General features: G+C 40.8%; 1 protein-coding gene across 3 annotated transcripts in view; it reads left to right on the plus strand.

Annotated features, from left to right (window-relative positions):
• hs2st1a (heparan sulfate 2-O-sulfotransferase 1a) overlaps window positions 1-13,565 on the plus strand; it is a 36,732-nt gene extending 23,167 nt beyond the window's left edge. For 2 of the 3 annotated variants that reach the window (XM_034887170.1, XM_034887169.1), the window contains 6 exons: window positions 1,235-1,488; window positions 3,791-3,876; window positions 4,193-4,331; window positions 5,709-5,806; window positions 9,979-10,136; window positions 11,649-13,565. In XM_034887170.1, the coding sequence (XP_034743061.1) occupies window positions 1,235-1,488; window positions 3,791-3,876; window positions 4,193-4,331; window positions 5,709-5,806; window positions 9,979-10,136; window positions 11,649-11,872 (959 nt within the window). In that variant the 3' untranslated portion in view covers window positions 11,873-13,565. Of the gene's footprint in view, window positions 1-1,234; window positions 1,489-3,790; window positions 3,877-4,192; window positions 4,332-5,708; window positions 5,811-9,978; window positions 10,137-11,648 lie in introns of those variants that run through there. The other variant, XM_034887171.1, reaches the window with a different exon arrangement.
• The last annotated feature ends 858 nt before the right edge of the window (window positions 13,566-14,423 follow it).

Consider the following 14,423-nt stretch of genomic DNA (forward strand, 5'->3'; position numbering starts at 1 on the left):
ACACACACACACACACACACACACACACACACAAGCACCCTTCTTCTTCTTGCTCCATACTTCCTACGAAGCACCCTGAGGCACTGTCAACACCAGACAGTCTGAGGCAAATTCAGACACAAAAAAAGCCAGAGGGTAACAAAGGCCCGGGCTTCTTTGTGTTGAATCTTTTCACGCCGAGACGCTGAGGTCTGGCTTTTCTGCCGCTTAGTGCAGTGTTTGCATTGAGATACCTCCGCCCTCATCATTTATAGTGTATTGATGTCCTGTTAAAGTCCAGTCAGCTATCAAATACCTGGCCTTACCGTCTAACTAGCAACCCCTGACCCTCAGCCCGTCACCTCTCACCCTTCACCCTTTCACCGTCGTTACATGATGCTTACAAGAAATAGAAACTAGGTTGAAGAAATCAATTCACACTATCTATCTAGAGTCTGGCAGAACCACACAAAGTTGGACTTGGCCATATGACTGGTACATTTATTTGATCCAAAATGGGAGCAACAAGACACTTCACTCTGCATTTAAATAAGGAGAGTGAAATTAAAGTAGGGGACTGATATTAAAGTGGAAACTGATTAGCGAACAAGAGAGGTGGTACCACAGCGTGAAATAGGCTGCTCACAGAATGATTAACTACTATTCCTGTTTGACATTGTTCTTGATCATTGGTGTGAAGCAGGAAAGGTATTTTGTTTTCTTCCTTTTTTTTGCTATATGCTCTTAAAAGAGACTGCTTGAATGAAATGGAAATCCGTTTTTAATGAAGTTTCAGTTTAGTCTCTCGTACAGCGATGATACTTCTGACAAGGATGGAGTAATAACTTTAAAGGTTAGCTCATGTTAAGTGGATCAGGTTATAATTAAATTCTAGATTTATAGCAGAGATGTCAAACATGCTATCAGCTGAGTGCTATTTGAACATGAGTTATGAGACATGTCAAGCATTGACCCATACCTTAACAAAGATCTGGGAGGTTGGAGATGGTAGTGTTTATGCATGTTCAACGCCTCATATTTTTCTTTCTTGCTGCCTGTCTATACTAAGCAGTATTTACCAGTACGTAATACTTCCTGGCTATTTTTATAAAGGGGTCAGATGATGTCGTTAACATATACACTTGGGCCATTTAGAATGTTTATTTTTTTGTGTGAATAGTCTATAACGAGGAAGTTGCTGAAGGACATTTTTGCTCACCACTTGCCTGTGTCCCACTTCCTGTCGTCCCTCCAGAACGAGCCATCGCCAGACACGAGGTGCGAGAGATCGAGCAGCGGCACACGCAGGACGGCCTGCGGGAACGGGACTCGTCGGCCTCGTCGCTGTCCGAGGGCCAAGATGACATCGTCATCATCTACAACCGCGTGCCCAAAACGGCCAGCACTTCCTTCACCAACATCGCCTACGACCTGTGCGGGAAGAACCACTACCACGTCCTTCACATCAACACCACCAAGAACAACCCGGTCATGTCCATACAGGACCAGGTCAGAGACATGGCTGACACCTCGCAGCCTTCCAAAACATACATTTCCCCCGACTTAAGGAACAGATAAAACCTGTCATGGAGCATTTTTACAAGAGACACCATCAAAACTGCTCTTTATGCAAGTAACCTACACATGAATTTCCCTATAAATAATTTTTATGTAATCTCCTTAGAAAGAAAATAATAAAATTAGGGAAAAATTATGTTAAACTAAATGTTCCCCCAAATATTTAACTTAATATCGCCTATTGTATTAATCGTGGCTTTCACAAAATTGCGATTTCAATTTAAAAACGATCAATCTGTCAGCCCTAGTTTGTAAAGTAGATCAATTATTCCAACAAGGGGTACTTGTACCCCAGGGTGTACTTCCGGAGTTGCCAGAGGATACATAGACAGATTTTACCCAACTACTGTAATTTGAACATTTTGAAATGATAATTTGATAAAAAAAGATATATATCCCAATTTCAACATTAAGTCAACTGTTACACCTAAGCACTACATGCTGCAGTTATGTAAGAAAATACTAGTTAGCAGGCAAGCACAGAAGGTTAGACAGGGAGCTAAAAGTAATGAATGAACGGTAGAAATACTGTAAAATGCTCCAAGTAATGGCTAAACAGCTCAAATGATACGTTATAAGTACTGGGTGATTGGTTGAAATAGTTAAAAGCTAAAAGTAACGTTAATGGCTAAATGGTCCTTCAGCTTCATTCTCATTAGTAGTAGCTAGGGCTGGGCAATATGCAGAAAATCTAATATCACAATATTTTCGACCAAAAACCTCGATAGCGTTACCACAACAATATTGTAGTGTTGACTTTTGGTGCTTTCACAAAATATGAATACAATGAAAAAACAACACTTATGTCATATTACGATATTACAATATCCAAGATCTTAGAAGATATCTAGACTCGTGTAACAATATCAATGTAATATCGATATATTGCCCAGCTCTAGTAGTAGCCCAATAGGCTAGTATTAGTAGGGTTGCTGACCAAACCGACCGTTAGATTGAGAGTTCAGATGTATGAGATATTTAACAATATCCGCTTTTAAACAATTTTATTTTACCCTATTTAAACAGGAAGTCCCTTGAGATTGACATCTCTTTTTTGAGGGAGACCTAGCCAAGACGGCACACCAGTTACAAGATAAACTGAAATAAAGCATAGACAAAATCACACATAGGGGAAAGGAACAGGTCACATGTGGCAGTTACAATTTTGAGTTACATTGCATTTTAACATGGCCTTAAATTCATTTAATGGGACTAGATCATTTAGATGGAGCAAGTTTTGCAAGATATCCCAAGACACGGAGCAAAGTAAGAGTAGGCTTTTTTCCCCAGCTCAGTAAAAACCCTTGGAACCTGGTAAGATCGCCACCTGGTGGCACGGAGATGAAAACGGCTAGAATTCAGCTTCAGGAGATAACCTAAATATACCGGCAGTTTACCCAACATGGCCTTGTATAGAAAAATATACAAATGAAGTTGTCTACGTAGACTTAGTGACGGCCAGCCTACCAGTTCATACAGCGTACAAGGATGAGTACGGGAGTAAGAGTTAGTTAAAAAGCGCTGAGCACTATGTTACACAGAATCTAAATGGTGGAGAGTACTAGAGGCAGCATGCATGTAGACAACATCACCATAGTCCAAAACACTTAAAAAAGTAGCCTGCACAAGTGTTTTTCTGGCTGACATCTTAAAACAAGTTTTATTTCTAAAATAAAACCTCAGCCTTAGTTTCAGCTTTTTTACAAGCTTTTCAACATGAACTTTGAAAGAAAGTTTGTTGTCCAGCCAAAAACCTAATTACTTATATGATGAAACATTTTCAATTAAGTCCCCACTTAATGCGTTAATAGTTATATTTTCTGGGGATTGGGAACGAGACCTTGAAAACGTCATAAATTTGGTTTTCTTAGTATTTAGCACTAACTTAAGGCCACGTTCGGAAACTTGTAGCTGTTGAAAGGCTAACTGAAGGTCATTCATGGCTTGGTTCAGTGAAGAGGCAACTGAATATATCACAGTATCATCTGCATAAAGGTGCAGTTTGCACGTCTTTTCCAATATTATTTATGAATATACAAAATCTAATCAATAGTTTTATACGTTTAGAACTGGGGATTGGTGAATGGACTGTGGCCTCAGACTACAAAAGGTTGGGAACCACTGATGTAGAGGCCTCTTTTTTTGATATCTCCACATTGTGATCTACACTTGGTAACCTGTATGTACAAAAAAGCATTCCATTCATTGTAATAACAATCATGATTTGGTTCAGGTGCGGTTTGTAAAGAATGTGACTGAGTGGAGGGAAATGAAGCCGGCTTTCTACCACGGACACGTCTCCTTCCTGGACTTCACCAAGTAAAATAATTTTCTTGCAGTATACTGTACTTGCTACACTGTAAAAAACAGTTTGACGGCCCTGCTGTGGCTTTGTGTAGGTGACTCCACCTTGTGGCCATTCACAGCTTTTCCACTACACAGTGTAGTGTAATGATCTGAATGTAGCACCTTTGACCTCATAATTTAGTTGTAGTTAGTATTTAGTAGTTTCAACAAAAGAAGCACATTACTGAGCTCTTAAATCTGCTAACTGTGTCTGTCTTCAGAATCCATTTTCATAGTTGGATTGAAGTCCAGTTGAGTGCCTCAACCCAATCACTGTCATTTCTGTCAGGTTTGGGGTGAAAAGGAAGCCCATCTACATAAACGTGATCCGAGACCCCATTGAAAGGTTGGTGTCCTACTATTACTTTCTGCGTTTCGGGGATGACTACCGGCCCGGCTTAAGACGCAGGAAACAAGGAGACAAGAAGGTTAGAAATACACCAATACTCTCATTCTTTTGGCTAAAGGATAGGTTCACTATTTTTTCAAGTCTGTCTTCAAACAATAGTCAAATGCCCATATGAATAATGAAACATGGTTTAGTTGTTGTAATCATTGCTACTGTTAATTGTGGCTGTTAAAAGATCTTTTCTTAAAGGGATAGTTCAGTATTTGATGTAGGATTGTATGAGGTGCCTATATATTGTTGTTGACAAACAAAACCGGCTGAGGTAGCAGCAGACCAGTGTTCTGCGAGGTAAAATTACAATTTTTGTCAATGGAGTCTGGTGGCTTTGACAAGAGCCTATAACGGCTTTGGTTCCCTCTGCGTGAACTTCTGTTTGATGGCATCGTTGAGCTGGAAAAAATATTCTACTTATAGCATACACATAAAGCCCTGGGGCCCTATTTTAATGATCTAAACACTCGGCATCAAGCGCCTGGCCCAGGTGCCTTTAGGGTGTGCCCAAATCCATTTTTGCTAGTTTCATAGCGGAAAAAAGGGTCTGTGCGCATGTTTCAAAAGGGTTGTACTTAGTGTCTTAGTTAATTCATAGATAATAAACCAATCAGAACGTCATTTCCCATTCCCTTTAAAAGTCGAGCGTGTTTTTACCTTCATTGCTATTAAGATGGCGGATTTGCACCGTAATGTGTTTTAATGTAATCTTGTGTGTGTGTGTGTGTGTGTGTGTGTGTGTGTGACAAGCATAGTGTGCAACTGCTGTGCAAGAGCCTAGACAAATTTTACTTATGTGCTGTTAAATTAACAATGAAGTGCTGCGCTATTGACGTCAGATCAGGGTTTTGTTGGTCAATGGCACGATCACTTTCTGCTGCCGCAAGATAGCAATATGCCAAGAATTGACCTGAACACACTTCCCTGGAAGAGCAGCACCGCTGACTTTTGAGCACTGAAACTAGAGTGAAGATAGAGTCCTCTTCTGAAGAGTCCATCATGTTTTTTTCAATCCTCCGGGTCCTCCTTCGGTACTAGCAACTGCGTAAAGGGGGGAGGGGGGAGTGGTCACAGAAGGCTTGTATCATGTGGATGCGCTGAAAGTCTCGTTAATTATTTTCTCATGGAGGCGATTGAAAACTACACACTCTATTTTTAAACTGATATAGATATTTTTTAGGTGGTCCTATTTTTACGTAGCTAAAATGCGTTTAGCTGCTGCCCCCGTTACCATAGTTACCACACTTCAAAATGTTCAAACCATCCCTTTGTTGCACTTATAATGTATGTGATCGGGGACTAGATCTGCAGTCCGCATTCTGTGCTAAAAATTTATTGAAAAGTTTATCTGAAGTGAATATAAGTGTTTTCTTCAGAACTTGCTCATGCATTGCGTTTGTTTCAGACATTTGATGAATGTGTATCAGCCGGCGGCTCAGACTGTGCCCCTGAGAAGCTCTGGCTCCAGATTCCCTTTTTCTGTGGTCACTACTCTGAATGCTGGTGAGTGTTCAAACAGCTGACGCTGTACTCTGTCAGCCAACACCGAGTCTGAATTATAATCTTAAGGTTCTCTTGTGTTCTTAAATTTGAATGTTAAAACAGCAAAAGAAAGCTTGATTCAGCTCGTCTTTAATCGGGTTAATCGGGTTTTCACTTCTTACTGTTCATAAGGCTGGTGATAATCTATGTTTTATTTATTGTCAACAAATCCCGTAAAAGGATCAGGATCAACAATGAACTGATCCTACTAACAAGTATTGTAAATCTGATATAGCATCATTCCTCTATGCTGTAGAACTCCACGTAAACTACAAACACGTTAGTGAGCCACACCTTTGCAACATGGACGCTGTAGTAGAGCTGGAGAAAATCAAATACCACGATATTTTATATTGATATACAATATCGATATTGCAACAATAGTATCGGGTTGACTATTTGTGCTTTCTCAAAATATTTACACAATGAGATTTGGGATAAATAATCATCAGTAATGTGGATATAATGACTAAGTGGGTATTCGCTAAAAATAAAACGGCAAGAACAGTCCGATAAGTTTAAAAAAATGACATCAGTTTACTATAATGCAGCCTTTAAAACCAGGAAAAGACAACAATGGTGTCATATTGCGATATTTTGATATCCAAACTCTAAGACAATATCTTGCCTCATATATTGATGTTGATATAATATTGATAAATTGCCCAGCCCTACGCTGTAGTTTGACTGAGTCCTGTATACACCATTGTGATACATTAATCACTCACTAGCACACCGAATGGTATAAATTCACGGCTGAAAATAGTCCCCAACAAATGCACTACTTTTTCTGCTTTAGTAAGGTTTACTAAAAACGATGGTACCCAGCTCTTTCAGAAAATTATTTAGCTGTTTTTTGTGAAGTGAAACTTTATTTCAGTGCCGTTTTTTAAGTTTTAGATCTTGAGAATTGACGGTTGGGCTTGGGGGTTTATAACCACAGATAGGTTAGGAAAGTTGTATTGAGAGACTCATTTATCTGTGGGATTTGTGGGAAATGACACAATAACAACAGCAGAATAACGCCAATTTATCCTTCCCTCACCTGAGGCAGCTTAGATTCACTTCAGGTTGAGTTCAGGAGGGATGTATTAGTTTTGTTTCATAATGGACCACTTGACCCCTCCTGGTCCTTCTCTATCAGTTCTGTTCCACTAATCTTCTCAAGGTCTCTGATAGCTCTCTCAGCCTTGATCCATTCTCTCTACATGATGATCTGTATCAATCACTCTCGCTGCCCTCACTTATCCCTTTTACCCTCTTTTAATCTCTCCTTGACTCTGCCCTCCATCTTTGAACCATCTACCATCCACCATCTACTGTATGTGGTGGTGATGGCGCAGTGGATATGCCACATGCCTTTGGTGTGGGAGATCTTGAATCAATTCCAACTGCAATACATCAATCAGTGTGTCCCTGAGCAAGACACTTAACCCATAGTTGCTCCAGAGGCGTGCGACCTCTGATATAATTGATGTAATTCAAGTGTAAGTCGCTAAATGTCTACCCTCCTGGAACAGGTTACTGACTGAAGGTCTAAAGCCGCATTCACACTGCCTTCGTCGACCGTCCAACGATCCTGCAAACATGCAGGTCTTTCCAATTATTTTGAATGGGGGGAGGGTGCTTAGGCTGTGGCAGGGGTTTCCACTGGGGCGATGACTCAACTTTTGGAGAAACACAACCCCACATCACGCTGCGGTGTGCAGTCATGTAACTGGAGATCAGACTTGTCAGTGTGTTTTGAGCTATAGTTCGAGGCGGTGTGAGTAAACGGGAAACCTCACTGCCTCCATTTCTGCCACAAGATTGTTTTAAATAGCCTGGTTCCACCAGACTCTGGTACATTCCATATGTACAGAGAGTCTGGCCACTCTCCACTGACAAGTGTTAACTTCCTCGAAGGCGGGTACCCTGTTGAAGTTTAAAAATATTGGATCTTCCCTTACCAATCATTAACATTTGGTCGTGACGCCGGCTGAGCATTGCTAGCGTTAGCCTTAGCCAACTCCTTCACCGCTGATGGAACAAGCTGGAAAATCTTATTTTTCCAGAACCAACATCATTGCTCCCAACACAACTCAGCAAATATTGATTGTTGCTCAGGCTTTAACTTCTGGATATTTGGCAGCTTTGCCACAATGGACCGAATGGCTTCTCTATTATCTTTCTCCGCCACCATTAGTACTGAACACCCCGAAGTTTACCAAACCTTCAACGTCCTCGTTCTCAGTCTCTCAGTCTGTTTGCTGAGTGACCGCCAACTATTTGGCCTGAGAAAACCCACAAAAAATATACCTCAAACCCAGACGGAGTGTCACTCCTTGATGTAAGACGAGTGCTGATGTGAGTTGCGCATGCGTCACTTTGCGACAAATAGCCTACAAGATGCTAACGAGAGACTTCTTTAATATCAATACAGAATAAAAATGGACTTACTTAATGAAGTTCTCTCACTGCTGGCTACAAGTTAGCATCAAACACAACAAAGGCTGTCACTGGAATGACGTTTTGAGGTAACGTTAGCAATCAAACAGCCATAGATAGTAACATTTTTGAAATGACAGCTAACTTAGCTACAAGCTAGCAATCAAACACAACAAAGGTTGTCACTTAAATGGTGTTTTTAGCTAACGTTAGCAATCAAACTATCATAGATAGCTACAACTTTTTTCAATGATTTCCATCTTCTGTTATTGTTTGTGTATAGAAGTTTTATATTTTCATGGATTTCACAAATTTCAGTATGACAGTTATGCCGTAAACCGTTTAAATCTGAGCATGCGCAACTCAAATCTGCACTCGACTCACATCGGAGAGTGACTCAGAGTACTGAAGGAAAAGAAAAAATTGAGCGGAAGTTAGTAGCAGGGCGGAGCCAGGCTACGTTTTAAACACTATGATGGTAAAAAAAAATGACACCAGCACATAATTGCCCTGGAGTTTGTTGTTGCATTTAAACAGTCAGCTGTTACACAAAGCACTCCCTATGTCTCACTCATGTTTTCTCTCTCTCTCTCTCTCTCTCTCTCTCTCTCTCTCGCTCTCTCTCTCTCTCTCTCTCTCTCTCTCTCTCTCTCTCTCTCTCTCTCTCTCTCTCTCTCTGTCTCTCTCCTGTAAAATGCTCCCTTCAAGTCCGGTCAGAAACGTTGAGATCTATTAACGATCTGACGGGAAACAGTAATTGGGAAATATAAAGTCTACTTGTGCTACATTGGCGTGGTTGAAGAACACAACAGGAAGTCACACAAATGGGCCATTTGTGACACTCCCACACAGACAGACTACCCTGCGGAAAATTGCCTGATTTCTGTTTCCCTGTCTGAAGATTGAGTTCACTGTGGCGCACTGTTCACCCGCTGCATGTTAAAGTAGTGGAACTTACCTTGGAAACATTGAATAAATAAACTGAAGACAGGCTTAGGACGAGTTGCTGCCGGTCCTTTTAAGCTTTGTTTAACAAGGCTTTGCCAAAAAGTTACTTTATTGGTTTAAACAGTCTACTTCCTCCCTTATTATTTCATTTCCTGACCATGACAACACTTGCCACTGCCTTTCTATTTCTTCCTGTCTTTGTCCTCTGGTCCTCTAGCTGTCTCAACCCTTTCTGGACTTTGTTCACATCTCACTTCATCATTTTCCCTGTCACTGTGTTAGTACCTTTCAGCTCATACTCCTCCTCCCCCTCATTTTTGGTCTTGGCAAATGTGATTATTTTGCATCTGGCAGAACCATTCCTTCATTCAACCTTTATTTACACCCAAGACAACATTGAGAGGCGGCCCTCATTAGCAATGACATCGAGTTAAATTACAGAGACAAAAACAAAGCAACAATGCAGGACATGAAGCAACACTATCATAAGAAAACTAGGAAGACAATACAACTTTTTGTATTTGAAAAATGATTTGATAAATATATAAGGATAATTAGGATGCCAAAGAAAAACAATTATGTTGAGCAATTACAAGAAAAGGTTTGGAGGTTTAAAACTAGATTTTTAAAGTGTCCAAAAGGCACAAGGGAGTTGATTTTAAGAAAGTGCGGTAATTTGTCCCACGAGTCAGGTGCACTAAAGGTCAAAGCGGTCCCTGTTTTGGCAAAGACAACATGAACATGATGTCTCTGTGCAGGAACGTGGGCAGCCAGTGGGCTCTGGAGCAGGCCAAATACAACCTGGTGAATGAATACATGCTGGTGGGAGTAACCGAAGAGCTGGAGGACTTTGTAATGATGCTGGAGGCGGCGCTGCCACGCTTCTTCAAAGGAGCCACTGAGCTGTACAAAACAGGTGCCCGCACTGCCCAGTAGTTAGAAACCATTTGCTGCTCGCTTGCATATTTTTGTTTCCCTCAGCAATATTATAATATACCGAAAAGGTACTTAATGGCTTAGCCACATTGCCTTGCTGAAGTGTCTGTGTGCTGTGGTCGCATATTAGCAGTCTGAATTGCTCCTCTGAGAATTGAATTGTGATCAATATGCACTCGTGCCTAACGCCGGTTACGAGTGCAGCCAGAATGAATAATGGAGAGCACAAAAGAATTAAATCTGACAATGATATAGATGTACCATTACTCAAATATGATGTTCATCATTTTTAGCAGCAGATACACCCAAGTACTCAAGTTAATCAGGTACTAATTTAATGAATTTGAATTTAAATGATGTCTGAGTCTCTCTGTCAAAAGGCATGCAGTGTCTTTCCTTACCCCGAACAAAAACTACAGAATAAAACCCAGATCTTTGTATTCTGACTCGTGCCTAGCTATTTAGATATAGGATACAAAATGTAAGCTAAAAATAGGCCTACAAAGATATATGTATATTTATATATATTACACACACACACACACACACACACACACCAGATGGGTTGGATGGATGTCCATTTAGGGAAATACACTTATTTGCTTTCTTACTGAGAGGTAGATTAGAGGTTTAATACCACCCTAATGTCTGTACGCTACATATAAAGGACTGGACTGGAAACCGCTAGCCTGGCTCTGTCCAAACGTAACAAAATCTGCAAATCAGTTGGCTTTTTTTGACAGCCTTTTGTGGGACTATTTCTTGACCGGGTGCAGTAATGTCCTGGTGTGGTGCTGGTTGCCTGGTAACCTCCCACTGACAACAAGACTCTGAGAAGTTGTTGCACCCAGCCAAAAAATAATCGGTAGCAAATAACCCCATGTTAAACCACAACTTGATGGTTTTACACTTACTGTACAGATCAAATAAATATGTTCAGACAAATGGTTCCAGTCTTACTGATAAGATAAGATAATCGGCTCCGGCTGAGCTTTATTTACCACAATTAATATATATGGGTGTTATCGATCTATTTCTTTAAGATTCTTTTTTGGAGGAAACAAAAAAGCAACCTTCCAAAGGCACTTATTTACAGCTAGCTAATTAGTGAACTTGTTCCGCTCGCAGATTCTATACATTTATATGGCTTTAAGCCTGAAACCTGAAACACTGACTTTAATACACATAATGTCAGTTATGATCACACTTTGCATTGCATGACAGGCACACGTTGATACCTTAGTCCATATTAGGAACACCTGACCATTAGAATGATTAACTGTTTAGGGCTCCAGGTAAAGGTGTGACATGTGGAAAGCAGTTTTACGTTGACTGTAAATAGTGGCAATGATTTTTTTGAAGTTCAGTAACAAAAACAAAAAGCTTCTTTAACCCCCTTCACCAAAACAAAACAAAACTACTAAGTAAAACTGCCGTAAGGCCTGTATTGATGTACCCAGACCCCTTTAATCCTCCTCTTCTTTCATCCCAGGGAAGAAATCCCACCTGAGGAAGACCAGCGAGAAGAAGCCGCCCACAAAGGAGTCCATCGCCAAGCTGCAGCAGTCGGCCATCTGGAAGATGGAGAACGAGTTCTACGAATTTGCACTGGAGCAGTTCCAGTTTGTCCGGGCACATGCTGTCAGAGAAAAGGACGGGGAGCTCTACTTGCTGGCACAAAACTTCTTTTACGAAAAAATCTACCCCAAAAACTAAAGAGGCAACATGTCCATAGAAGAAGGGTTGGAGAGGACACTTCAGTTGGTACGGGCTCGATGTTGCAGTCTGAGATGAAGAAGAGAGAGTGAGAGTGGGACTAATAGACTACAGGTGTCCGTGTGGCTGCTTTGTGCGTGTGGTTGAAGACGTAACGTAGAGCTGCAGATCAAATCCGCTTCTACTGAGGGCTCTGTTAATACGCGTCTCCGCCAGCCAACTGGACGAGGAGTTTGTGTTTCATCAGCAGGTTGTGTTCCCAACCCCCTCCCCCCACACCAGGCCTCGAATCCCCTTTATTTCCATGTCAAAGGTCTTCTGCAGAGGACCTCTGCCAACACGTGTCCTGAGACAGCTTGTCCAGCAACTGGTCACCAGTCCTAAACTGCTGATAGGTTTCACTGTTCTCCGATCCAGGCAAAACATTTTCATCGGCTCTGTGCTGTTTAGTTGTATTTGGTTGTATTTTAACTCTTTACTATGGTTGTCTTTTGTATGTAAAGACAGTGACATTTTTCATGGTGACATGAAACGCCCATGCCTCACCACTCCTACTAACTTAAGGATATTTTAAGTGTAAGAAACTGACTACTGTGCTGTATTATGGGACTTGAATGAGAACTTTTGAGGTTTTTACAAAATAAAAATCCTGTGACCATGGACTGCTTACTGGGACGAGTGCATATGTTTTATACTCTACTTGATGTGTTGGATGTAAACATGCAGCTTTGCCTGGAGGCTTTTCCTCCCCAATGAACATGAGAATACGGAAGTGTGTAAGAACACTAAGGTAAAGATGCTGCTGCTGTAAATATTTACTACTTTTTCAGTGCAATTCATTCACAGACACATTTTCTACATTCTAAAATTAACCCATTTATACTGTTAATGCCCTTTTAAAGTTGCAGTATGTGCATGTTATCAGTTTGTACATTTATTTCAACCTTTTAATTTAACCTTTTAGTCTATTTTTGTTGTTTTCATTTTCTTTTTATCATAGACCCAGTTGGGTGTTCACTATACTATTATGCTAGTCCGGAATGTGCTGACATTTAGGGAAATGCTCTCATTCTCCTTTCTTGCCCAGAGTTAAGTCAGGAGATTGATATCCCCCTAATATTAGTCCATTAGAGATAAGGCAACAGCCAGCAGCAGGTTACCTTGACTTCTTGTCATCTAGTCTTGCATTGCCAGACCTGATCTCCACAGTGTTATGCAAGAGAATATGCCTATTTCTCCAAAATATCAGATGATATTTTTGCAGTTCTCCACATAAAAGATGGTGGAGAAATTGGTAATAACTTTGCGTGTGTAGTTGTCATCTATTGTTTTCTTGACCGTTGGGTTTATTGTAGTTTTAATGGCCTTTCGTTGGCTGATTGAAATCCTTGTCTACTCTTCATTAATTGCTTACTAACCAGTTTAAAGTGACATAATGTTGCCCCTTCAACAATTCACCTGGAAGAGCTGCACAGACTTTTTGGTATACTGCAACATTGCAATTCCTGAGGTATTTAAGCATACAGATGAATAGGTACTCCGTTTTAACTGAGGACATACTGCAGTTCGCCACTCAGTTTTTTGTGTGCCTTCTCTACACCCAGCTCCCCCTGTCTGTCAGATGCAACATAAAACAACATGGCTGTTTTCATCTTGTGTTTGCCAAATGAAATACACAGAAGATTTATTTTAACTACCAGAGCTGCATGTGGGTTCTTTAATTTAATATAATATAAATGATTGTCTATCATCATCACCACCAGGTACAACAGAGCAGGGAGTGGGGAAGAAAGATAAAGCTGCCGGGGAAAAAGGAAAGCTGGATTATTTCTGGGTTGGTATCCTGCAGAGGGAGATAAAGAGCTGCCAGGTCTCTTTCTCTCTGTGTGTGTGTGTGTGTGTGTGTGTGTGTGTGTGTGTGTGTGTGTGTGTGTGTGTGTGTGTGTGTGTGTGTGTGTGTGTGTGTGTGTGTGTGTGTGTGTGTGTGTGTGTGTGTGTGTGTGTGAGAGAGAGAGAGAGTCTGAGTCAGTCAGTCAAACTTCAACAATTTATTATAAAAGCACAGAAGGTGTCATGCCAACCCAAATGTATATACTCAACATTTTCTCTAACTGTGGAAGTTGCTATCTTTCTGTTGAAAACAATTAGGAACACTAAAATAGGATGTGAAGTAAGAGGAGGCAGCAGAGGACAGAGAAAGTGTATATGACCAAGTGCTGCCACTCGGTGTTACTCATCCCTGCTGTCAGATAATCCCTGGACAGTCATCAACTATTGGACTCATCCCCATTAATCTCAGATAGTTTTCCAGTTACAGCTTTCTGGTTTTGGGCCTGTGACCCAGATAAACAGGGAGTTGTTCAATAAGGCCGGAACAGTAGAAGCTGTTTTAAGAACTTCCACCAAGGTTTTTGAACTTTCTTTAGGGATTTTTTTGTGCTTTAGAACTTTTTTTGGAAATATTTTAGGGCAGAGAGAGAGGGGAAGAACTACAGCAGAGGGCCCTGGGTCGGAGGACAAATCATCATTCTAGAGAGAGTACTTTTATTTA

This window comes from Etheostoma cragini, chromosome 12 (genome assembly GCF_013103735.1).
Source record: "Etheostoma cragini isolate CJK2018 chromosome 12, CSU_Ecrag_1.0, whole genome shotgun sequence".
In the NCBI taxonomy this organism is placed as follows: Eukaryota; Metazoa; Chordata; class Actinopteri; order Perciformes; family Percidae; genus Etheostoma; species Etheostoma cragini.